Here is a 27,390-nt window from a genome sequence, read left to right as displayed (position 1 = left end):
TCTTTTTAGCTTGAGGCGTATCCTTGTATATTTTGCTACAGGGATAATGGTACTAACCAGTATTTAGTTTAAAAGGTTTGTATTTTAATTTTTAAAATGAGTCAAGTGCTGCCCGTTACCCCTCTCAGCCCCACATATAGTTTCTTAAAAATATCAACACAGAAAGCAAAACCAGCTTAGAGCACGGATAAAATTTAACCTGACATTTCCTACTTATAGTCTAAAGCAAAGAACTGTTCTTGCAAGAATAATTTGTTAAAGGTGAAAATGCTTGACAACAGCAAGTACTTTTATCAGGGCACCCAGGCATTCACAGGTAGAAAACACCCAAAAGTAACAAAAATATGGATTTAAAAATATATAAATTCACAGAAAATGGGAAGACCGAATTGAGAGTTTTAAATGATACATGCTAGGTGTAAAACCCTCCTGATTTGCAGACATGGGAGGGTGACGGTCATATGCAGAGTGTTACTACCAGGCAAATCGTTCTAATCCTTCTGGCTAAGGTTAAAACATACACGGCAGGTACTCCTGATTAATCAGGAGGAAAACCTCTGTTTTCAGGAAATGGCATTAATGGGAATCTTAGGAAACAAGGCAAAATCTCTAAATAAATATTCTGAATAGTTTCAATAAGAGAATTTGCATTTAAAATGTAGATTTTAATTTTGTGCAGACCAAGGCTTCAGCAGGTGACAAGCACTCCTTAGAGGTAAAACAGGTCCAGGGATCAAATGATTAACAGCTGGGACTTTTAAATTGTAGTTTTGGTTTATTTGTTTTAGCTGAAAACCAATTCAGTCTTTTTAGGAAACTCTCTTCTTAAATCATGTTTTAAATACCAAACATAATGATAATATTGCCGTTTTTATTAACCAGACTTCTCTAAAGCTTTTTTTTTTTTTTTTCTTTTTAAACTAAAAGCAAACCCAAACCAAACCTGTCACCATCGAGTCGATTCCGACTCATAGCAACCCTATAGGACAGGGTAGAGCTGCCCGATCGAGTTTCCAAGGAGCACCTGGTAGATTCAAACTGTCGACCTTTTGGTTAGCCACCAGAGCACTTAACCACTATGCCACCAGGGTTTCCTTTTTACTAAAGAGTAGACCAAAACCAAAAAAAGGTAAGAATGTTATTTTTAATCCAAAGGAAGAATATAGTAACATTTTTGTCTAATTCTATACTAGTAATCAACCTCTAACCCCAAAACCTGTTGCCGCCAAGTTGATTCTGGCTCATAGTGACCGTATAGGACATAGAACTGCCTCATAGGGTTTCCAAGGAGTGGCAGGTGGATTCGAACTGCTGATCTTTTGGTTAGCCGCTGAGCTCTTTAACTACTATACCAACGGGCCCCAATCAACCTCTAATACAGATAAAGGACTTGATTTTCACTATAACATTTTCAGAGCTACAAACATATATTTCTACTAAAGGAAGACATAAAACTTATTACATGGAAACATTTCTAATAACTGGTTTAAAATTTATTGTAAAATATTTTCCCTAAAGGCTTTGCCTCTATTCTTTCTAAGTCTCGTTTTTTTTCATCTTTATTTTCTTTGTCCTTGTACAACTACGTGGGATTCATGAGACTCAGGAGCAAATGGATTTAACGGGACAGAATCAGGCAAAGCAACAAGAAACATATGGGAGATTTCATGTGACATGAAACTGACACTTTGGGGAGGAATTCCAGTTCATTAACCTTTATTTCATAAACACATTGGGCAAATATTGGAAACAAGGCCACAGAAAGTCAGGCTAGGAGCAGATGGTGAGAAAACCAAGAGAAACAGAAATTCACAAAATTTTGTACATTAACTGGAGAGAAAGATGGTATATCACTGGTTTGTTTTCCAAAAGGAAATCATGGTTTTATAGCTACACTCTCCAATACAGTAGCCACTAGCCACAAGTGGCTAATTCAACTCAAGTTAGTTAAAATGAAAAACCCAGTTTCTCAGTTACACTAGCCACTTTCAAGTACCCCACAGGCACATGTGGCCAGTGGGTGTTGTATGGGAGAGTACAGATCTAGAAGATATCCAGCCTCACAGACCATGCTGTGAGACAGCACAGCTGCAGATGGTGAATAAAATAAGAAGAAAGCAGGAAGACAGCCCTCAGGTACCACAGGAATAAGCCCAGAAAGTCAGCGCAGTAATACTGCTATCTGTGGATGATGGCAATTTCTTTTTTTATATGGAAGAAAATGAACTGAATATCCTAAAGTTCCGTTTGTCTTTTTTTTTTCTTAAGTAAAATGTATGGAGAGATGATTATGTCAGAAAGGTGCTAGGTGCTTTACATATACAATCTTATTCAATCTTCATAAAAACTATATGAGGTAGGCACTATTATAATGCACCTGACAGATAGGAAGCAAGGTTTAGAAGAGCATATGTGAATTATCCAGGATCACACAGCTCTCACCTACAGTCCACGCACACTTTCTCTCACTCTTAGTTCGGGAGGCTGCCTACAAGGAGTTCTACCCTGAGATGGAGATAGTGGAAATGTCCTCTGAATAGAACTGCCAGGCCCCTCTACCACCAAGCAGTACGCCCAGCCGGAAGGGATGGTGTTCTGAATTAGCCTTCTTTGTCCTTTTGGTCGAATATTTTCTTGATGTTGAGCATGATTATTTTCTATTAACAATGGAAAAGTACTGCTTCCTAATTTCATCCTGGGCCCTACCCTCTACCTATAAATCTCTGAGCTCTCCGAGTCTAGCCATTTCTTTTCATAGGTTTTACTGCCCTGACCAATAAAAGCAAGGCCCAACTAAACACAAGTCAACGTGTCTTAAGTTTAAATTTGTAGAACAGTCAACACACAGAGTATACTTAGTCTTCCAATATTTTTTCATACATACAGGTACCAAGCACTTAAATACCCTGTTACTAATCAGTGACTTCACGTTACAGAAAGGGATTCTAGTTGTGTAGAGAAAAGTATTTAATTTGCCAAAAGCTGGGCTATGATAGAGAATACTATCTCTTAAACATAAGCATCACTGGTCCAGATGACCCAAATGAACTTAGTTATATTAGCTCAGCTTTTATGTGGTCAATTTTCCATTAAACTATTTAGAGAATTACACTTCATCATTTGTCATACATTAGTAACTTTTCTGTTCGATTTTTAAGATCTTTTGAATTGCTCTAATGGTTGATGTCCCAAAGAGGCTGGCAGAAGATCCATGTGACCATAAGGACACCCCTCTGCTCCAGAGGCCCTGGAGAAGCAAGCATTGCTTCCGGCCCTGACTATCCCGCTGTAGCCTCTCATGCCTTACCTTCGGGGTGAGCCATCATCGTGGGGCTGGATGATGACCACCTTCACAGTCACGGAGGTCCGGAGCAGGTCAATCATCTGTTCGTGGGTCAGAGTGGCTACGGCCACTTTGCAGATCTCCACGAGGCGGCTCCCTTGGCGAAGGCCAGCCTTCCAGGCAAAGCCAAAAGGTTCCACATCTGCAACGATTCCTTCAAAGTTCACGTGGAAGCCTAGCTGGCCCAGCCCGTTCCTCCTCAAGGTCATTTCCACAGTCTCGCAGCCTCTTGTCACTATCTGAAAGGGAAGGATACTGTTAAAGATCCCCTTCCCACTCAGGCTGTTATGAGTGCCCCGTTTCAGAGGTGCACACATGGGCCTCTGCTTCTACTGCTCTTCTCCTGGGCTCTCACACCACTTGATAGCACAGCCTTAAAGGGTGTCCACCCTCCCTCTGTCCTTCTCTTCAAACTGTAGAAGTAAAAGACAGGACATATTTAAATTCAGAGCTCACCATAATTAGCTGTGCCATCAAGCACAAAGAAAATGATGAAAATAAAACTATGGTTTAACTTCTCCAAGGCAAATCTATTCCCGATACAGGTATCCTGCTTTTTGTTCAGTCACCAACCTCGAGCTCATGAGCTTAAGATGGGCACCAATAATTCTCTCTTCTCCTTTCTTATGGCAATTTACTTGGCTCCTAAACAGACAAATTCTATTGTCTAAATGGAACGCAGCAATGGAAAAATGCGAGGACACTGGAAACCATTACAACTTTCACTCATCCAGCACTAAAACCTAACAGGCATTTCATGCACTCGTTTTTTAAACCAATGGCCCACACCCGATTCAGCTAACACTTCAGTGACACGCCCTGAGGCCCAGGCAGGGCAGCAGGGGGTTGGACTCTTAAGAAAACTGTAACTGCTGTGCCCGACATTAGCACTGGGGACAGCCCTTTCCAGCCACTTGCACTTTCATCGGAAGTGGTGAGGGAACTTACGATTACCTGTGTGGTAATCAACAGGTTCTTTTGTCATCTGTTGATGAGGAAAGTTGGCAGGCAATGCCTTTGCAGAGAGCAGAGTCTCCTGTGCCTACAGGCTTCCTGCTCTCAAAACAGGCCAGTCATCATCAAACCAGAAATTCCAGGGAGAGGCCGGGGTACAACCTGAGCAGGAGTGGCACCAGTGCTCTCACCTTTTCCAACAAAATGACTCTATGAAAGTACCACAGAAAGGAGCAGTGGGAAAAGCGAGGTGGTTGTGCCCCACTCGGTGCACTAAAGCACCTGCAACTTGTTTCCATGAGAGAGCGCGGTTTCCCAAGCAATGAAAAAAAAATATGGGTGTGATTTGATGACATCACTTATTTGTGAGAAATTTAAAGTCAAAAGGCATCATACGCGAATCCCCCAAAGCACAGAGCCAATGTATCAAGTTTCAGTGTAATAAATGCTCCATATCCATGCAGCACGCTCTGACTACACAGACACCCATTTAATCAAACCTATGGCTGGAAGTGCAGCTGTGGGAACGGGGCTGGGTTCAGTGCATCACCATGTCTGCTGTCTCCATGGTTACCGCAAGTGCACATGACCTGAGCCAGCTTCCCATAGAGATGACAGTTTGGGGCTTAAGGAAATGTGGGAAGGGATTGCTAGTCTTAGCTAGTGGGGAAGTTTTGAAAGATTGAAGTTTCCAAACTTATGAACTGAATTCACTTAAAATTGTTGAAAAAGTACTTTTGTTACATTTAAAACATGACTAAATTTTTTCTTTATGTCTCTTCAACTGTTTTCTAAGCTGCTTCGCCAAAAGACTACAAATAAAATGTGCCTTACCTGCTTTAAATACAAATGCAATTTTCAGCTGAAATTTAATACCCATATTAGACTGGAGAATGAATGACTGAGCTTTGCCAGTCTCTTCTGCTTATTTTCTCCAATACCTGCCACTTACCCCACTTTCACCTTTTGCTATTTATCTCCTCTGTTCCTTGCTTCTTATCATCCAAAGGCTGAGTCTGAATGTTTTCCATTTATTTTAAGCTCTTCACATATGTTCACGGGCTCAGTTATCATGAAAATGGTGTCTCCCATGCCTGTGCCCAGGACTGGCTATGTAATTTGTGGGGTCCAGTATAAAATAAAAATGCTGAGTCCCTTTTCAAAAAGCATTAACAATTTCAAGACGGCAGACAGCAAAGCCTTAAGCCAAGCATAGGCCCATTTCAGTGCAGGGCCCGGTGAAACTGTACTGGTCATCCTCCATGAAGTCAACTTCTTCTAGGCATATGTTCCTATTCCTTTCCTTGTCTTTACCTGTCTCCTGGACACCTTTACTTTTACTTTCCATCACCACAAAACAGGAACATTGACTTTATCATCTGCCAAACTCAATCCCAGTAACTCTACTACTACTTTTTCTTTCTTCCATTTCTGTTATTACTACCTTGCACTAACTGTTATATTCTAACTCCTTCAATAGTCTTTGGGTTGGTTTGTATCCAGTATCTTGTGTTACGAGTTGTCCTAGCCACAGAACAACTTTCCTCAAATATATTCCACACATGAGGCACCCTGGTCACATTAGCAACACAGTCACTGATCTAGGAAAATGGTAGGATTGGGTCCATGAAATTGCAAACGTGTAACAGTCATGTGGGTCTTGGGTACAAACTTAATGGTACAAATGGGCTGTCTACATATACCTATGAAATGCAAATGGCCGTGCAAGGTGCTCTGTACCAGTTAATGAAGTGGCACTGGGTTGTGCTGTGCTTTCAGGATCACAGATTATGATGACTCAGTAGATTTATTTAAAAAAAGTATTAAAAATATTACAGAAAACACAATGTATCCTGAGACTCACAAGTACAACTCCAAGTCAGTTCTCTAGAAGTATAAACTACTCACATAATTGTTCCCAAACTCTTATCTAGGTTTGCACACATATGCCTGATTAATACTGTTGAACATACTGAGGCTCTTTACTGTAAATACTGTCTGTAAACAATGAAATCATTCTTCTAAGGTTAGCAGACACTGATTTGATTTTACTGTCTCTTATACATGGTCTTAAATAACAAAGGGGAGATTATATTTAGTAGGAGAAAGGAGTCAGGAAACGAATATAATTTCTCCTTTTTCACGATCCACAGTTGACTAAATCTTTTCTAATTAATGAAATAACACATCCTCCTAGGGGATTTTTATCCAGGAGAAATTTATTCCCAAAGGATGCTTTCTTCTACTACAAAAAAAAAAAAAAGAAATAGTTTGATTTGCTTTTATTACTTGTGTGTGTGTGTGTATATATACCAAACCCGTTGCCTTTCAAATCAATTCCAACTCATAGCAATCCTGTAGGACAGAGTAGAACTGTTCTATAGTGTTTCCCAGGAGCACCTGGTAGATTCAAACTGCTGACCTTTTGGTTAGCAGCCAGGCTCTTAACCACTACACCACCAGGGCTCCTATTGTATACGCTCAAACTAGAACCAGAATCTTAGTTTGTTAAAATTAGGAGCAGACATACAATTGTTAAGCAGTGTGGATATAATGTAGGAGTGTTGTACTAAAAACCATATTTTAAGAAAATCTCTTGTTTAAGCCTTTTTTTTTTTTTTTTTAGCTTTTCTAACTTAATGAGAATCTGTGGCTGGAAGATTAATGACAAACAATATATATCTGTTGTATAAACTTGCCCAGAGTTGAATCTGCAAGTAAGACTTAATCATTTCTATTGTCAACAGCAATTCTATTCCTACTAATTACCCTCTGAGAAGGTGCTCTCCTGTCTGTCTCCGCAAATACATATAGTATGTAGACAATTCTCTTGTTTTTGCTTCAAATACTACAAAAATATATCCCAACATTATCTTTCAAAAGTTGCTTTAACTTTTTTTTCCAAAAACAATTTATAACGGGGACTTTTCTACCATTTATGTATTCAGCAAGTGCTCAAAAGGACCCAGCATTTAAAATTAAGCTCTGTGTCCATATTAGTTAATTCATTCCTTAAGTGCTGTAACAATGGTCAAATTTCCATAGTGAAAATGATCACGAGTCTGGGATTGAAGAAACCAGGGTGGCAGAAAACACAAAACAGGTACTTACTCCTAATCGCTGAACAATTTCCCGTACGTCCTCAGCACAGTTATCCACTGCAGATAGAAGGATACATTCTCCTCTTTCGTAAAACACTTTGATACTCATTAATCCAGATGTCCATCCAATAACATCTCTGCAGGAGCAGTTAAATACAACATTCTTGGAATCCTTTTCAATCAACATTATGAACTCATTGGAAATTCCAAGAAGACATTCGATGTCGGCAGACTGGCCGAAGTCCCTTGCTATTACATGCCACATGATCGCGCCAATGCTAAACAAATGTGCATCCTTCCTTGGCTTTACTCTTTCCTTCTTCTTTGCACCCAGTGTAATGAAACTGAATTTCACAGAGGTGTCCACGGTGGCAGTTGTGACAAAGTTCTCTGCCAGATCTTTTAAGTACTCTTGCCTCGTTCGCGTGGCCATTGCCCGAAATTTTTCCGATTTATGAGCTGCATTTTCTGCATTGATCACTTTGGCTAAGAGGAAGTCCCGAAATACTGCTGACTTTGGAAAAGTCACGCCTTTGGGAATTGGTGGACCAAACGGTGGCACATCTTTCGATCTAGAAACTCCGACACTGGGAAAGAGAAAAGAGAAACGAGATGAGCTATGATACCATAATATTTACCTTCAGAAATTCTGACACATACCCCCGGTTTCAACTCAACCCATGTAGCTTCTTGTTCTCCTAATTTCTGGTCATACCAAGATTTTTTATTTCTTTTATTAAAAATTTTTGTTTCAAACTCAGTCAACAAGGGTAATGGATCCACAGTGGGACGTGACAAGCAGTCCCAGGTGGTACCAGGTTGGCACTCTCTCATTGTGTGGCTAGCGATCCCTGAGAAAGACGTAACCCTTCTCACAGAACTGAGTTTGTGCCTTATCATACTGACAGGACCAAATTTTTTAAGTTTCATTTTTTTTTTTTAAGAACATGCTTGCTTTACTTGATGACATTTTGAAAATCTGCATGAAGGTTTTATGGGAGAAAGATTTTAAGAGATTTTATGGACTGAAGAAATCAAATGTATATTGATCATAATAGCCATCTTAATCTAACAAAACCAATAATGCTCCCCTATATCAGACAGCACTTTTAGTCGTCTCAAGTCCCCTTTATTTAAAAAAAAAAAAATAAGATCAACTATAAAGAGTGAATTAATGAATTAACAAATGAAGGATGAGAAGAGTGAGTGTTGAATGAATCCATAGCATCTACAGCATCTGTTCCCCTTACTCTTATCAACAATAATTACCGAGTAGTCACTGCAGACCAAGAACTCCTACTAATGCCACATCTATTCAGGCTCATATTTACTGTTAGGATAAACAAAGGAAGCAATTGTTCCTTCTTTTCCATCATGGTGGAAATCCTGAAGGAGATGAATTAAAGACTGGAAATAGTTCATTACATTTTTCCTGTCAGGTGTGAATTCCTTTTCTGGAATATGGTTGGTTAGACTCTAAAACAATCACAGTCTTCAAATCTCTCTCAACTTTCATTTAACTATATACTCAGAAGTAGAGCTAACTACCTGCAGGGCACTGAGCGGAGAGGCGGATGACAGGTGGGATGGGGCCCTAAATGAATGGAATGAAAAGGAGGACCACTTCCCTTGGGGACAGACAGAGCAAACTGAGCCACGAACAACAGAGTTGGATGGTGCTGGATGGTGGTGTGTGCACTGAACTGGGGGAGGGGAGGGAGACTTGACTTGTGTCCTCAACATAAGAGGGTAAAGCTGTAGGAGCCAACCTCACACTTGATCCATCCTCCTTTCACTACCACCCTTAGGACGGACACTCAGCTTTTCCAGTCAACTCTGTAGATCTCAAGCTACTCCACTTACACTAAAGCATTAGGAAAAAATTTCCTATATCCAAAAATGCTCAAATATTGCTCTCAATGTGGAGTTTCAATTCTTGGCTTTTCTCAATCCTGTGGGATGATACAAGTTGCCAAGGATGGAGACACAGTGTCTCCAGTTTTTAAAAAGGCAATTCTTTTTGCCCCAAAGGACAGGCGTTAACTATCTAATTGGACATCCCCTTTTTTACAATATATGCTATATTCCTGCTCAATAAAATATAACCCCGTGCATATCAGATCAAAGATCTCCAAGAAAGGTAGCAGAATGTAGGCATGGCTACTCTTATATCCTAGGGATGGGGGTTAGTTAGAGCCCTGGTTATGAAAGTTTATATAATCCTTAATTCTTCAATTGGAGTCAAGGTTAGAAGAAATGTTCTTTTTACACACTCAGAGAATTTCTACTGGGTTGAAACAGGAATATGTTCTAGAAGTCCTTAATTTACCCTAATTATTTGATAGATTTATTGATGATTGAAATATAAAACCCTTCTGCCTCCTAATATAGAAAATATCAGCCAGAGCAGATGCAGGATTAGTAGGAATTCTTGGTCTGCAGCGGCTATTCAGTAATTGCTATTGATTAAGAGTAAGGGGAGCAGATGATTTAGATCCTGTGGATTCATTCAAAACTCACCCTTCCAATTCTTCATTTGTTATTGCCCCCAAATAATAAGATGAACATTCCTTAATACACAAGCGAAAGGGTTTTAGTAAAACCTGGTGGTCAAGACAATAGAGCAAAGTGGTTAAGAGCACAGACTCTGGAGTTAAGAGGCCCTACTTTGAATTTCAGCTCAATCACATACTGAGCAACTCTCAGCTACTTACTCCCAATCTCCCAGTGCCTCTGTTTCCTTATCTGTAAACAGAGATTAAAACGGTGACATCTTTAAAAGCCTCCTGTGTGGATGAAACTATCCTTATCACAAACAATCGTTATTTTAATAACTGATTAACCGTCATCTAATTTTTGTTAAAAGGGGCTACATATTATATTTTCTAAAGCAGAAATCATCATTCTCTAGAGAGATCTCCCAACTTTTAATGGACTTCTAGCTACCAAGCCTAGACAGTAAGTCTTCTCATTCAGGTACCGAGCCATGCATTTTACAAAGAGTGTATCTTGGAAAGCATAAACAAACATAAATCCTTCCAAGTTAGTTCTACAGTGCTAGCTACGACTCAAAGGTTCTTTTATAAAGAGGCAGGCAATTTATTAAATTTGCTTTTTAAAAATTTTAGGCTAAAATAATATGTAACAAAAAGCCTTGGGGATGTTGCCTTATCTTTTCTGTGTTCAGGTAGACCCAGTATTATCACTTCTTGAGAAGAATCCAGCTGCATGCATGATGATGCCTCAGACTACCTGCGTAAGGTGGTGATTGCATTATTAGGCTGCACACTTTTAATTAGAGGATGTCATCTCAGCCCACGGATGGTTTGAGGGCTGTGACGGCACATGTCCTCACTAACTGGTCCTGCAGGTCCTCATGAGTTCGGGCATCTCTGCCACTGAGAATCTGCAAAAAGCTCATGAGAGAAACAGCATTCACGGGGACTGGCCTGAGATGTGTGTGATCCGTCCAATTTTCTGTAAAACAGGTCCCTGGATTCGGACACAGCAATTTAGAAAATAGACAACTTGCATTGTACTTTACAATTTCCTTAAACATTATTTTCACAAATTTATTTTCTTATTTGCTTAATTTGAGAAGTATCATATGAAACCGACCTACAAGGTATTTTTGGAAAGTTTGGACACTCCAACCTTATTCCATATAGTGCTAGGACACATCAAATACAGCTTTATAAAATGTTGTGGAATCGATTTGACTACAATTTTCCAGAAAAAAATATTACTGATTTCTTGAGGGATACTGATTAAGTTGTTAAACATGATTGATATGAACATTTATGAGGCGCTTCCAAAAATCTGAGGCACTGTATTGACTTTACATTTGAATCTCGTAAGTAAATGTCAATTCAGTGATTAACAACGTGGTTTCCTAAAAACCAGTGAATGATTCCATCTCTGAATGATTGGCACATGCTATCGTAGGGCTGCTATGAATCGGAACTAACTGGACAGCAAGGAGTTTAGTTTTTTTTTTTTTTGGTTTGGTCTTGTATCATAAAAAACAATGCAATCCATTTTGTTTATATGTAAGATCTATACCAACACTGGTTTTGAAAACATTTCTCCTCTAGTAATTTAATTATAACTGGAAAACCTGAAAGAGATCAGAACAAATAGATACTGCTAAAGAAAAAAAGTAATTTAATATGTTCTATTTGACTAAAAATAGCAGGCAAAATTTCCAAACTGTTAGGAAGGTTCATTTATGATTATTCTCATAATTACCATTCTTTAGGTGAGATCCAGGAGAAAAAGCCAATTCGCCATGGCTGCATCAACATTATCTATTTTAAGCATATCATTTGCACAGAATAGATCCTTTATTTTTTCAGTAGTGATCTCAAACCCAGATACGTATAAGAATTACACTGGGAGGAAAACTTGCAGACACTTAGGCCACACCAGCTCTATTAAGTTAGAATATTTTAGAGTGGGCCCAGAAAATCAGAACAGTTAAAAAGCTGACTCTGAAGCACAATAAAGGCTAAGAACCACTGATTTTCTGACTCTGTGCTCGTACGGGAAACCCTGGCGGCGTAGTGGTTAAGTGCTACGGCTGCTAACCAAAGGGTCGGCAGCTCGAACCCACCAGGCGCTCCTTGGAGACTCCATGGGCCAGTTCTACTCCGTCCTGTAGGGCTGCTGTGAGTCGGAATTGACTTGAGGGCACTGGGGTTGGTTTTTTGGTTTTGGTTCTTGTATGTAGGGCTGGGGGAGGCGAGGGTATGTAAATGGCAACAGCTAACTTAGGGACTAGTTTTCTTTGGCTACTGATGCTTTTGCCCTTAGGAGGATGTGCATTTGCTGGTCTTCAGAGTCTCCGCCAGTCTCTCAAAGTGCATTCCTGTTCCCTGCCTGCCCCCAGTCAACAGCTGAATTTGCCACACTGTTTTTTAAGATTATAAGGGAAGCTGACAAGTGCTGGGAAGTCTAATAGGTGTTTTGTATAATTTATGCTATTTATCCTTCTCAACAACACTCTGAAGTGGGTACTATGATCCCCAATTTTAAGACAAGGAATCGCAGGCTCAGCAGAACAAAATAAATCCCACAAAGCCCCATGATGAGAGGTGGAGCTGAGATTCAAACTACATCTATTAGACTCAAAGGCTCACTCTTTCTGTCAATACCCCAGACTGTATGATATTGCGGTTGCAGTTATCCTCTAGGAAAGAATATGATTAAGTAAAGACTAAAAGCAGCCTTGTCAGAAAGTGTCTGGTTCTGAGGCACTTACATGGCCTCCTAAAACCAACAAAGCGAGCGTCAACTTCCTGTTTCAGCAGCCTTGTGGTATTAAGTACTTCCAAGATCTTGGAATGAGAAGAAATGTTTTTACTTTCACAAACGACAATAATTACTTCTTCTAAAAAGAAAAGCTTAAATGTCCATATCATCCAACTCGGAGGCTGGTATCAATTAAGCTACTCGATACAGCAGGGGCTGGATGCAGTGATCAGGGAAAGGTAGAAGAAATGTGTAATCCACCATTTTGAACTGCTAGGCTTTTTTAAGGGGGCAAAATAGGAAGAAGATAATTATTTCTGATAGAAAAGAGCTAAGTGACCGTGGAAAATATAACAATAACAACAAAAAGAATACTTTGGGGGTAAGATAGGATTGGGGGAAACAAACCTTTTTGAGAAAGGCTGCTGAGTTGAAATGGAACTAGGGGAATGATCAATCAGGGGGCAGACTCACCTGTAACACACATTTTCAGTACATGGGTTATGCACTTTGACAATGACAAAGACGTGCTGAAAGTGAGACCGGATGCTTTTTGGAGTAAAAGGAAGTGCTCCAGGCTCTTGGAAGACAATGGTAACGATGTCATTTCCTATGTGCCTTTTCCTCAGGAGCTGCAGTCAAGAAAGTGAACATATGCACACAAGAGTTATGAGCAAGTTTTTCTTTAAAAAATAAGCAAACATCTACAATTTGCTCACCTTTGAATTTAAAGGAGTTATTCAGAGGAGTCCTAAAATCATGTAAATATATACAATTAATTTTTTTAATCTAAGGGAGTTATTTATAAAAGTGGAGTCATTCTCTGAAAACCTGCTCTTAGGTCCCATCAAGTAGGCTCTCACTCATAGCCACCCTATGTACAATAGAACTGCCTGGTCCTGCGCCATCCTCACGATCTTTGCTATGCTTGAGCCCACTGTTGGCAGCCACTGTGTCAATCCATCTTGTTGAAGCTAGTCCTAAATTTGGCACAAGAAAAATGGGCTGTGTCCAAAAGACCTACAGAAAGAAAAGCCTAAATATTTAAGTTTATTTCTCTTTAAAATTCAACTTGTGTTCCTTCCCCATTCATCTTTATTCAGTTTCTTCTTTTTTATCCCTAAAATAATAGCACTTTAGAGCTTAAAGGGCTTTAGGAAAGTTTATAGTTTAAGCTCTTCCATTTAAAAGAAGGAGATGGAGTCCAAGAGAGGTTATAGATTTGGCCGAAAGTCCTAGACTATTATGGTAAAAGGCCCAGCCTTAACTGGCACAGTCTGTGCTCCCATAATAACATGCATTTTTTTTTTTAACAAAAAATATAGAAGACTGTCATTTTGGTGGTCAATATACTGAAATGTATTAATCAAAACCTGGCATTTTAAATGTAATTCAGAAACACAGAATTCTACTAGAGCAAACAGCTGGAAAACTCAAAGTTCGTAATCTTATAAATCACAAATGTGGCAGGGGAGAAGGAACACCGTAGCAGGAACATTCTAACAAAGCCTTTACTTTTTTTTTTTTTTAGTAATTTTTATTGTTCTTTAAGTGAAAGTTTACAAATCAAGTCAGTCTGTCACACATAAGCCTATATACACCTTACTGCATACTCCCATTTACTCTCCCCCTAATGAGTCAGCCCGCTCCCTTACTCCAGTCTCTCCTTGCATGACCGTTTTGCCAGTTTCTAACCCTCTCTACCCTCCCATCTTCCCCTCCAGACAGGAGATGCCAACACAGTCTCAAGTGTCCACCTGATACAAGTAGCTCACTCTTCATCAACATCTCTCTCCAACCCACTGTCCAGTCCCTTCCATGTCTGATGAGTAGTCTTCGGGAATGGTTCTTGTCCTGGGCCAACAGAAGGTTTGGGGACCATGACCACTGGGATTCTTCTAGTCTCAGTCAGACCATTAAGTCTAGTCTTTTTATGAGAATTTAGGGTCTGCATCCCACTGTTCTGCTCCCTCAGGGGTTCTCTCTTGTGCTGCCTGTCAGGGCAGTCATCAGTTGTGGCTGGGCACCGTCTAGTTCTTCTGGTCTCAGGATGATGTAAGTCTCTAGTTCATGTGGCCCTTTCTATCTCTTGGGCTCACAGTTATCATGTGACCTTGGTGTTCTTCATTCTCCTTTGATCCAGGTGGGTTGAGACCAATTGATGCATCTTAGATGGCCGCTTTTTAGCATTTAAGACTCCAGACACCACATTTCAAAGTGGGATGCAGAATGTTTTCATAACAGAATTATTTTGCCAATTGACTTAGAAGTCCCCTTAAGCCATAGTCCCCAAACCCCTGCCCTTGCTCCGCTGACCTTTGAAGTATTCGGTTTATCCCGGAAACTTCTTTGCATTTGGTCCAGTCCAGTTGAGCTGACCTTTTTCCCTGTATTAAGTATTGTCCTTCCCTTCACCTAAAGTAGTTCTTATCTACTAACTAATCAGTAAATAACCCTCTCCCACCCTCGCTCCCTCCCCCCTCTTGTAACCACAAAAGAAATGTGTTCTTCTCAGTTTATACTATTTCTCAAGATCTTATAATACGGGTCTTATACAGTATTTGTCCTTTTGCCTCTGACTAATTTCACACACCATAATGCCTTCCAGGTTCCTCCATGTTATGAAATCTTTCACAGATTCGTCACTGTTCTTTGATGCGTAGTATTCCGTTGTGTGAATATACCACAATTTATTTATCCATTCATCCGTTGATGGACACCTTGGTTGCTTCCACCTTTTTGCTATTGTAAACAGTGCTGCAATGAACATGGGTGTGCATATATCTGTTCGTGTAAAGGCTCTTATTTCTCTAGGGTATATTCCGAGGAGTGGGATTTCTGGGTTGTATGGTAGTTCTATTTCTCACTTTTTAAGAAAACACCAGATAGATTTCCAAAGTGGCTGTACCATTTTATATCCCCACCGGCAGTGTATAAGAGTTCCAATCTCTCCGCAGCCTCTCCAACATTTACTATTTTGTGTTTTTTGGATTAATGCCAGCCTTATTGGAGTGAGATGGAATCTCATCGTAGTTTTAATTTGCATGTCTCTGATGGCTAATGATGGAGAACATTTTCTCATGTATCTGTTAGCTGCCTGAATATCTTCTTTAGTGAAGTGCGTGTTCATACCCTTTGCCCACTTTTTCATTGGGTTGTTTGTCAAAGCCTCTACTTTTGATGTTCTCTCGGCCAAGAATGCCCCCTCACTCCAAGTTTCTCCTAGACTATCAGTCCTCTGCTTAGGTATCACCTCATCTGAAAGTAACCTACTGTCAATACCATAACGTGGTGCTCCACCCATTCACCCTAGGCCTGTTCTATCACAGGAGTCAGATTCTATTCTACTTGTTAGTCTTACCCTGTGCCAGGCTATAACCTTCATGAGAGCAAGACATATGTCTGACTAACTTTTGATTTCCTAGTTTCTAGTGACAGGCCCAGTGCACAGTAGGCACTCAATACACATTTGCTAAATGAATAAATCAATGATGCAAATACATGATTGTAGACAACACATAAAACTGTGCATTAAACTGTGAGCAACTCTTTCCTCTGAACACATTACTAATAAACTCATATACACTAAAGTTTATGCAAGTGAAAGCAGAGTATCTATGTTCAAAAAGTTACTGATCTTCAGTTTTAATAGATACAGTAATCTTTATAGGAGCTGGTGATGTAACTGCATGCATGGGCAAATCTCAGGTAGTAAATCTCTCTACCAGCAATAACAAAGACAGCAACCTCCCTGCCTTTAGATTTATTTGGCACCTAGAGAATATACTTCACTGAAAAGAGCCTTAAGTTCAGCTTTTAAAGCCTTCTTAAACATGAACACAGAAAGGACTTCATTGCCAGGCCCTGACTTTTGATTTAAAGTGATAAAAGGCCCGGGAAGTAGGAGTGAAATGTTCATTCTTCCAGAGCTCTCCACATGCCAGTTAAATTCCAGATCTGTATGCTGGAAAATCCCTATTTAAATCTCCATGGTTAAAGTTTTACACACAAACAGCACCTTATTGTCTGAGGGAGCTTTGAAACATATATGGCCTAAATCATTAATCAGACCCAATGAGCCATCTGAAGTTTTAAAGAAAGCTTCGCTAGATATTTTAAGTAAAATATACCACTCCAAATGTACGGAAAAAATCATCATCAAATTAGGTCATATTCATTGAGTTATCATTTACCCATGCTACAGGGTACACAGATGTGAACTACAATAAATATTTCATGTAAAGAAAGAAAACGGAAGCAAACATGAGTCCATGAAACAATGATAGATAAGCTGAAAACTGACTTGGCTAAGATATTCTTCCTTCCTTCCCTCCCTGCAATGACTAAAATAAATGATTCATATGTACTATAACATGGCAAGAGAAATTTGGAAACAAATTAATAGTTTAAAAAATGCCTAACCTATCTGCCACTGTGTCCAACCTGTTTGTTGAACATAAAACACAGTGGCTTAGATGTTATGCTTTATTCAATATCCCTGAAACACATGAATTCTGAAATTGCCTAGTAGAAAGTGAAGGTGACGATGGCCAAGGTCAGGCAGTGGGTTCTGCAGCTCCTCTTGCCCAGGCAGCCAGCGGGTTGCTACTTCATGCCGGCCAGCCTTCTCAATTACACTCAAGGGGCTTGGACTGACTCATTAGTCAGTTTTATTGCTGCAGTTACTGCAACAGCAAATTGGAAAGCTATTCCTATACAATTTCTTTTCCTCTTGAAGAAGAGGTCAGCCCCAATTCTATACCCCACCACAAGAATATTTAAAGTGCAAGTTAAAGGAAACTATAAGGCTGGTTACCTTGACAACATGCCAAACTGACTTTTCCTTCGTAAGCACATTCCTTTTCTTTGTAAAATGGGCCAAAATGTTTATAAGGCAGTTTAGTTAACCAAACCATGGTCACATAATACATTTTGCACAAAAAAATAAATGAATAAAATGAGGGAGGGGATTCATTAAGAAATATAAAGTAAAAAGCTCTTTGAAGGAGAATAATATAAGAAAAAAATGAATATTTTGGTCATTAGTAAGATGCTTGAATTTATTTAGAAACTGAAGAAATATAACATCTGGAATGTTACAGAAACACTTTTCACTGTTTTTTACTATTTATGTCAAGCATTAAATAACCTAAGTAATTTCTTGGACTTCTTATATAAAGCTACGTTTTCTGTAGTATTTAGTTATGGTTTTAAACTGGTCAATGAAACCCTGTACAGAGTTTAGAAATAGAAGGAGCAGAGGTGAGGCACACCATAAACTAATGCAGTCCAACAAAACAGGAGGGGTAAATATATCTCGGTTACCAAGAGTCCTCTGGCATTAATATTTTAGGGACATTTAAAAAACTGCCATCCTCTAAGGCTGTCAAACTTCTTTCTACTATACATGTAAAGCTCATAACACTTTCCAGCTCCCAGAGAACCAAATGAGTGTCTTCAACTGCAAGAGGGAATTAATAAGTATTATATTACACAGATTTATACAGTCAATTCTACTAAATTTCCAACACTCAGTTCAAGCTGTGAAACAGGAATAAGCTCTTGTTATGACAAAGAACGCGAAAATGTGAGTCTTCACCTTCTTCCACGGCAAAAAGTACTATACAGATGCTACAGAAATAGCAACCTTGGATTTATTCTCAATTCTTTGGACAGACTTAAGGGTTTTACAGTACCAATTTTAAGTTGGTACAACAATGAAAACAAAATTGTTAGGCAGTCACACTTGACTGGGTCAAAAATGGCATAAAGCTCAACTGGTTTATATCTAGTTGCCTCTACATAAATAGCTCACTTGTATTAATCCTTTTTAAGTTTAAATAAGAAGGGAGGCATTTTGCACCTAATTCTGGGGGGGAAAGCAGGCTGTGACAGAGAAGCAGGAGGGATGTGGTTTATAAGGTTTCTCAGAGCGAAGGTTAGGGAAGAGAACGTTTAATCTGAAGCTGGAGAAGGTAGATCTCAGAGAGTCTCTTGTCTGCAGAGAGAAGCAACCATCTGAAAATCAGCCTGGTTTGGCAAAGAGAAAATCGCATCATTTAATGATTATCTTGCTAGTTTTGGAATTCCAAGGGATGAACTCTGAACTGAGCAAAAAATAATTATATCCCATAAAATCAATCACAGGTTCTGGACCCTGGTCCTTAGGTTTTAATTTTCTCACTGAGTTTCTGCACAAGCAAAAGGGTGGGCTTGTGTAAGATCAGTAATTTCCAAATGCAACCTCAGAAACCTAGGGTTTGGTCCTAATCCTTAGATACTTCTGTGGGGCTTGATATCCTGCAACCAGGGCAACTCCAACTTTATGCACACATTTAAAAAAGTGAAGTTTACTATATGCCAGGCACTGTGCTCCCTTATCTGTTTTATATACAGGCAGTACCCGGATTACAAATGAGTTTTGTTCCTAAACCTGTCTTTAAGTCAAATTTCTACGTAAATACGGTTGGTATGTAATGTCAGTTAGTCAAATGTTTGTATATAGTGTATCTTTCTATGCATAAAAAAATTAAAGAAACACTTCCAGACACACAAAAACATCTTCAGCATAATAATACAATAATAATATTCTGATGTGCACTGCAAAGTAGCACTCCTTTGTTGCTATGAATCATTGTAAGCACCTCGAATTTTTAATATAATAGGCTTTACGTGGTTGGTACAAAACTATGTTGCATATAAGCTGGACTTCCTTAATCTGGGTACTGCCTACACTTAGCAGAAAGTGTTTCTCTGGCAAAGCGGAATCTGAAAACCTCTAGACTAGCTAATTTGTAAACTTGTTTCCACTGATAAAATCTCATGATACCTTAAACATGACTTGTCTACAAAACATGCAAAATGGAATTTCACAGGGGAGACAGGCCCAGAAAAGGGAGTCTGACTGCTCAACAGGTCCAGATAGATTTATGGAAGTTAACTGGAAAGAGAAAATGCTCCAGGAGCATTGTATCTTATCATTCCCTGGGTCTGGCTAGGTTTTCTTTGTAAGAGTCAGAAGACATTCCAAAGATTAAACTCTTTTGCAACTTGGTGAATGCTCTACAGACTCCTAAAACATCTTGGAATCAGCTTTCGTCTTGATTTATTACACGAACAAACAGAAGGAATTAGACGTGAGGTAGACAAGTTAGAACCAAACAGTTACAAACATCTTGGTACTCGTGAAGCCAAGATAATTCAGGTATAGGCCAGTTCACTTTGCTAAGTTCTGAGGACTTCAAGCTGCCTCCATGAGCTCAGCTGCTCATTTCACATATATGCCCTTGGTATTTATGTAATGTGTGGGCATGAGTGTGGTAGGTTAGACATATGAAAGGGTTCTGCAGGCAGTATAACCCCAAACAAATCTGGAAAGTACATGTCTCGAGACTGCACAGTAGCATCGTTTATCTACAAACAGAACATTCCAATCGTAAGTCATGATTAGCAAAATACTTTATTAAGTGACAAAGTAAAAGTAACACTCTGAAATTGATAATTATTCCTCTACTCTCTTAACTATTCAGTCCTTAGCTTTTCATCATAGATCTTTAGGGCTGGGGAGAGTAAAATAAAATGCAAGTTAAGTCAATGACAATGCTCCTGTCCTACATCTACTGAATTCTAACATAATAACGACTAAACGTATGAAGCACACTCTGTGCCAGGCACTGTTTTAAGTGTTTTGCATGTATTAACTCATCTAATAATCGTAACTACTATCTGAGAAAGGTTTCATTCATTCGATAACTGTTCATTGACTAGTTACTATGTTCTGGGTACTGTTCTAGGTACATACGGACAGCTCAGTGAATGAAATAGGTAAGATTCCTGCCTAAAGGGAACCAAGAGAGGTTTACCCCCGATCACAAGCTAGTAGCTGGGACTCAAGTCTAGGAATTCTGGCTCTAGCATTCTTGTTCCTACCAGCTATATTCTTCTGTTGAAGCGTTTTTTCAACCAAAAAGAAGGAAGCCTTGAAGAAGCCTAACAAAATTCTAACACTCAGAGAGTGATCTTTACATCATCTAATCCACACATGCTTTGTTCTGAGCTTGGGTGCTACTCTAGAATCCTTCTCAATACAGTGCTCCAAGGAGCCCCTGTTATCTAGACCGGGTCCTCACTTTACAATTAAGGATACCAGTGCTTCTTGAGAGACTAAGAACTTTACTCACGCCCACCGGGCAAGTGACTGCACATTCTCCAGTCATCTCCTCTATATTCCACTGACTTGCCCTGGCACTGTGGTTAGTACACAGATCTCCCAATGAGCCACAGACAGAAGCATATCAGACCCACACACAGCAAGTATAATTTTTAAAAAAAAGAAAGAAAGAAAACAGTTTTCACATTTTCCACCTTTATTCCATCAGCATAATTTATTTGATAGCATCAGTTATCACTCAGGTTTAAGAAAAGATTAACTGAAGAAGCCTTTGGCTATAGACTTTGCAATGTGTATTCTCAATTTACAGGGTTTTTGTGTGGCTTTTTTTTGTTTTCTAAATCTCCAATTTGGGACATTTAAAACTCTCTCCCTCACATATACAGACATATAGACACGTATGCAACATTTTCACTTCCTAGCTCTCCAGATTGTTGTGTGCAGGATCTTTCAAGGACAGTCTCAGTGAAATAAAGTCAGCCACAGAGAATTCATAAACCTTTAGCTTTTAATTACCATACCATCAAAAGGAGCCAGGGGAAGCCAATTTAGATTTCTGGCAACAGTAAGGTTAAGATGACTTCAAAACTCCAGAGGTTTCCAAACGTGAAAGATACGGCCAATTCATTTGGAGTCCAATGACTCAAGTAATTAGGGAAGTAGAAGAGCTCTGTGGTTTGAATACTTGATGACGGGGGTCAAAAGTCACTGGCTCTATTTCTGCTAAAGTACTGACAGATTTTCTTGGTGTGAGTAAGCCCTATCAGTTTTCTGGGCAACAACTCCCACTGAGTTTAATTACTGAATGATTCACAAGTATCTGCTGGACAACTGTACTGGTCTAAATTAAGCTTAATAGCCAGTGAATCCATTTGGCATTATTCCAAATAATTTGCTAAGGAGTTTAGGTTAAAATATGTATAAATATATGCATGGGTTAGTGATTGTAACTCCATCTCATAAAACACATAGAAACTGAGCTAACAATGACCATGAGAAGAATAATGAAAGAGGGGCTGTTGCCACCTAAAATGAAGAGCCTGAGTTGGGAACTGGGGGGTCTGGTTTCTCATCTTAGCTGTAGGATCTACAGTTCTCGCAACTAGTGATGGAGGAAGAGAAGAAGGTGGCTGCTCGGTTTCTTTCTTTTGAAAAATGTAGATTTTTTACTTCCTTCATGGAATTTCATGAGTGTTTAAAAAAAGAAAGAAAGAAAAATGCTCTGAAACAATTAACTGTCATTTATTTGACTAATAGTTATTGAGCATCTTTAGGTAGTCCTTGGTGCTTTAACCTAGTTAGAGCAAAGGAGGAGCACTTGCATGACATCAAGAGAACTAAGTTTCTTAAACATGAAAACAAAATTTGTTTTAATTGTGGAGTTCACTGAAATAAAATCAAACCCCTAAAATTAATCATGCCATGAATCAACTGTAAGATTCTGGGTAAGTTGCAAACCTTTCTGTAAATGAACCTTCAGAAACTGAGGCAGCTACTGTTCTCTAAAGAGTCTTTACCTCTAACATTCTAAGGGCCTACTAGATTTAAAATAAGATGTGGAATGGAGCTGTCTCTATCCCATAGATTCTTCTCTATCCCAAACAATCCTCAGAGTCCTACCAAGCTCACAGGCAGAGTAGACATGACATTTCAAATATTCCTAGCACAAAAGAAAAAAAAAAAAAAGCGGTAATTCTACGACCAGTGTGCAAAAATCTTGCTCAACTCACTTTATAGTTATACCAGAAGTTATTATGTAATTTGTTTTATGATGTCGTTTGTATCACTCAAGTTTTTAAAGGCTCTTAATTTTTAAGCAAGTAGCTGCATTCAAAGAAATTATTATTTTTTTCCTCTAAAAAGGACAATAAATCCAATGAAAACTGAAGGAGGAAGAATGGCTGAAAATAGCACCAATTATAACAATTACAAATAATATTCTGTACAAATTGTTTGTGTTTAGATTACATAACTAGCCTTTCTGTAACTACACAGTTGACACTGATTTACTTTTATGTTTTGCCTACCAAGCAATAAAGGTGACTGAGAAAAAGTTTCTTCAGTTTTATAAGAAAAAAGTACAATGAAAATTGTGCAGTAATACTTTCTTTAAAGCCCAAATACTTTCAATGATAGGCTAGTCAAAGATTATCGATATCATTCAAGGAAAAAAATACAATGATTCTTTGCAAATTCTGAATCTGTTCATATCATCCATGGGCTGACCTCAGATTTAGCACTCACTTGTAGAAGGAGCAGGCTGGGTGAAGACGTACCTGTTGTCTATTGTTGGGCATGTAGGGCAACATAGTTGACACATGGAACATGAGTTCATAATCTTTGTACGTGGTATAGAGGGAGTGCGTTCCTGTAGAGTCAGCTAAAAACAAAGGTTAGTAACAAAAAGAAGTCAGGCAAACACAAAATTTGAACTTTTACACTTAGAAGGTCATTATTACTGTTATGGATTGAATTATGTCCCCCCAAAACATGTGTTGTAAATCCTAACCTCTAAGCCTGTGGTTATAATCCCATTTAGGAATGGGTTGTGTCAATATTTTTTGAGATATAAAACAGATTAAACAAGCAAGCGAGAGAAGCAGAGATGAGGGAAGAGAGATGGGAAGCCACATGAAGACTATCCAGGAACAGAAGCTCAGAAAAGACAAGGACCTTCCTCCAGAGCCAACAGAAAGCCGTTCCCTAGAGCCAGCACCCTGAATTTGAACATCTAGTCTCCTAAACTTCGAGCAAATTAATTGCTGTTTGTTAAAGCCATCCACTCGTGATTTCTGTTAAAGTAGCACTAGATAACAATTACAATAACTAGTTCAATTGAAAAACAAAACTCTAACCAACTAGCGTCTTGCTAATGATCATCCTGTTCTCTCATCACACACTGTCTCTAAGTGTTCAGTCTTCTCTTTATCTGCTCTCTCCCATCTGCTCTGGTTTTATACTCGCTCATTTATCCTATGTTCTCGCCTTCACAGCACTGATGCAGATGACCCTCCATGGGCTAGGTACTCCTGTTATGAGGAGTATAGGTGAGGAGAGGAGGAAAGAGGCTAGAGTTTTGGCTCTGTGCAGGTCTGGGTGCAATTACTGGAGGGTGTGAACTAAACAGTAGTTATTCTTGCCCCATCTATTTGTGAGTTTGTGTGTTTACTGTTAATTCTTAGTTATTCTTGGGCACTTGATTTTTCAGGACCCCGATAAAATGAAACTGAATTGACTTTATATGGAAATGGAAATAAAGATGGTTATTTAAAAAAAATTCTTTCACTGAATGATGTAATTTTTTTCCTCCTATAAACAGAAAATGCAATATGATATATGAGCTGAGAAAATGGAGACTGAATATGATCTTTTACTGTACATTATGCACTGACATATGCTTTAAAAAAAACTATGACATCTGAACCCTATTTGTCTTTTGAAAAGCAGAAGGATTCTTTGCAAATTCAAAATCCATTTGTATTATCAGTGAGATTACTTCAGATTTACAGTTTTGGACACAATAACCAACACGGCAAGCAACTGTAAAATATTAAGTAATGATTTTGGGCTACAGTTTTGAATTGTTTTGGATATAGGTAAAAAAAAAAAAGATATACAGAAAATAAGTCATAAACAGAATAGAGATTGCTTTTCCCAGTCTTTGATTTCTACATAGGCTTATCTTTTAAACAATGTTGCTCAGTATCATTTCAAACAAAGTTTATTTCATTTTGTTTGAAATTACTCATTCAGAGTAATTTGGATTAAATTTTATTTAACTTAAAAAATTAAAATTTTTTTTCTATAAATTAAAAAAATTAAACTTCATGGGGCTTTATTATTTTCTTTCTGAATCCCATAGTATGCCTTTCTTTCAAATATTTATGTCTGATTCAGACAGGGTTCTGAAAATTCTCTAGGAAAAAATATCATACACAGTTTTTGGACACTCTGAAGAGGTACCTACATAAGGCACTCTATTTTTATGCAAATAATGCAGCCACTCCCTTCTACTGGGAAGTATCTTCCTAATTACACCATGCTAGTTTTTTTTTTTTTTTTTTACAGCAACATGTAAAAAAAATTGGCATAGCAGACCAAAAACCAAACCTAGTGCCGTCGAGTTAATTCCGACTCATAGTGACCCTACAACAAAAATACCACTCGGGAGGGTGTGGTTGGCAAACAAATAAGAACACGTACATTATTTCTGTAAAAACAGGGTACTTTCATGAATATGGGGAGTACTTAAAGTATTCACATTAACGATACAGATAAAGCCATTTGCAGATGGTCAGTATTCATCTAACATCTGTATGTCAACTATTTCCAACACAAAGGTATTTTCTCTTTTAGTTATTCATTAAATACAGCAGGATATTTATTTTGTTCCACATGACTTCCTAGAAAGTAATATTCCATGTTGATTCTCTTGGTTCAGAACCTTGACACTGAACATTTCTTTGGAAGTAAACAAGTAAGTTACAAGGAAAAGATAAAAGTTCTTCAGTCAGGAACTGAAGTCATGGACGACACTGAAGGTCAAATGATGAAATAGCCCAGGTGTATTCAATTACTCCCACCTCGACACTATGTCATTGGACGGTTAAAATCCAGTAAGAGAAGTGCTGACAGACACTTTTATAGTCTAGTGAACAGGTTTCAGACTCAGGAAATTGCAACGAAAGAAGAAAAATACATTTTTGGGGAACGTGGTCAGTTTGTCTATTACTACAATATTATTAAAAAAGGAATTTCTGAAATTAAGTATCCTGAAAGCTTTTTTCACAATTATTAGCACAGTAATGGAGAAAGTACACTGACAAGCTTGTTCAGGGGTTTGCTGCAAACATTTTTATTCAAAAAGAGATAAAGACCACCATGGTGTTGCCCAGTTTTGTCACTCTTTGTATCCAGACCAAATGAGGGCTGTCCAGGCCTGGTGGCTACACTTTTCTCTGGTTAGCGGAGCATCTTAGCAGCTCATCTCTCTTCTGTTCTGACCTCATTTCATTTTGTACTTAAGAATGAAGCAACCCATTTTAGAGCTGGAAGGGGTCCAAGATAATCTAGCCCAATGCCCTGAATTTTACTTGTGAGGAAACTGAGGCCCAGATTTGACCAACTAATTTGAACTAGAATTTGATTTTTCGAAACTCAGGAGAAATATTTTTATTTGTCCAAGGAAGACATTTTTATGTGACCATTCTATGAAACATAATTCTTAACCATTATCTCTTCTTTGCTGAAGGGATTATGCCTCAGCCTTCTTTGTGTCTCTCAGAGTGCCTAACAAAATGCTTTGCACGTAACACAGAAATGACTTGAACATTTATTACTAGAGTCAACATATCAAAAAAATAGCTCTTATGCTATCATCTCCTTGAGCTAAGGTGCTTAGTACTACATCTGTAATGTATCAATGATACCTCCAAAGTCATAAAAATTCAAAGCTGATGTCAAATTTTATATGTAGGAAAATATTTAGGTTATCTATGTTGCTGTTTTATGGAATGTACAGATCAGGAGTTCTTAAACCTTTTTCTCAATTCAATCCACTCAAGAGGGGCGACACCCGCTCATCAGTAACAGGAGTACATGGCAGCAGAGATTTTCAACCAGGAAGGACACTCCTGAGGGCAGTGTATCTGCATCTCCAGTGGTGGATGGTGGTTGTCAGATAAGGGGAATTTGAAGAAAAAAAAAAAAAGAGAGACAAGAAAAATAGGAAAAGGCCTCAGCGATCTTATTAAAATATGTAGATATTCATATCTTGCATGCCATGAATTATTTCCTAATCTTTGTGTCTGAGGCATAAGCAATATGGATTCAACGTACTAGTCAAGTTTCAACCCTGACAAGTGCGGAGGATGCACTGTGGCCCGTGGATGAGTTAACACTGTCTTCATGTCTTATGGAACCCCATAATTCTAACTTTCAAAAACTCATCTAAAAGCTGAGAACTCATGACAGGCGCAAAATGACCTGGATCACTACCTTAAAAAGCACAAGCCTGATTGACGTGTAGTACCAATGACTGCCCACAGTAACTGGACTTTGTGAGCAGGGCTTGGAGATGCAGAGAGAAGAGTGGACTGAAAAGAGCCACGTGGCCATCAGGCAGTCCTCCTTCCCACCCAGGCTCTGCCATGCCACCCCCTGACTCTTTGACACTACACTTTCACTTCACTAGTCTCAAGTTTCCTCACGCTGAGTGGACTAGGGGCTCTCCAAGACTCTCTACATGCAGAGTCTATCTGTTCATCACTTTCATTAGAAGAGCCAGCAAAATTACCCTGCCTGGTATTTTAGGTGCTGACAGCAACTAAATAACACTACAAAGATTAGAAAAATAAAGAATTTATGAGGATCAGAAGGCACATGATTATGTAGATGATGATATAAAAGAGAAAGCTCATGATTTAAATAGGCCCGTCACTCAGGGGAACCTGACTAATGTCATCGAAAAATATGACGCTTTTAATCACTATTCCAACTCCCCAGTTAACATCCTGAATCCTGAAACAAACATAATAAGCCTGATAACACGGCATGAATGAATGCATTAAGGA

General features: G+C 38.8%; 1 protein-coding gene across 10 annotated transcripts in view; it reads right to left on the bottom strand.

Moving 5' to 3' along the window:
- Positions 1-27,390, bottom strand: part of SIPA1L2 (signal induced proliferation associated 1 like 2) — a 254,858-nt gene that overhangs the window by 62,911 nt on the left and 164,557 nt on the right. For all 10 annotated transcript variants that reach the window (XM_049867910.1, XM_049867906.1, XM_049867905.1 and 7 more), the window contains 4 exons: positions 23,095-23,198; positions 13,123-13,280; positions 7,409-7,985; positions 3,308-3,582 (listed from right to left, as the gene is read on the bottom strand). In XM_049867910.1, coding sequence (XP_049723867.1) covers positions 3,308-3,582; positions 7,409-7,985; positions 13,123-13,280; positions 23,095-23,198 — 1,114 coding nt within the window. The remainder of the gene's footprint in view (positions 1-3,307; positions 3,583-7,408; positions 7,986-13,122; positions 13,281-23,094; positions 23,199-27,390) is intronic.

The sequence above is a fragment of the Elephas maximus genome, chromosome 24 (genome assembly GCF_024166365.1).
Source record: "Elephas maximus indicus isolate mEleMax1 chromosome 24, mEleMax1 primary haplotype, whole genome shotgun sequence".
Taxonomy (NCBI): Eukaryota; Metazoa; Chordata; class Mammalia; order Proboscidea; family Elephantidae; genus Elephas; species Elephas maximus.
This window is presented reverse-complemented; position numbering and strand designations above follow the sequence as displayed.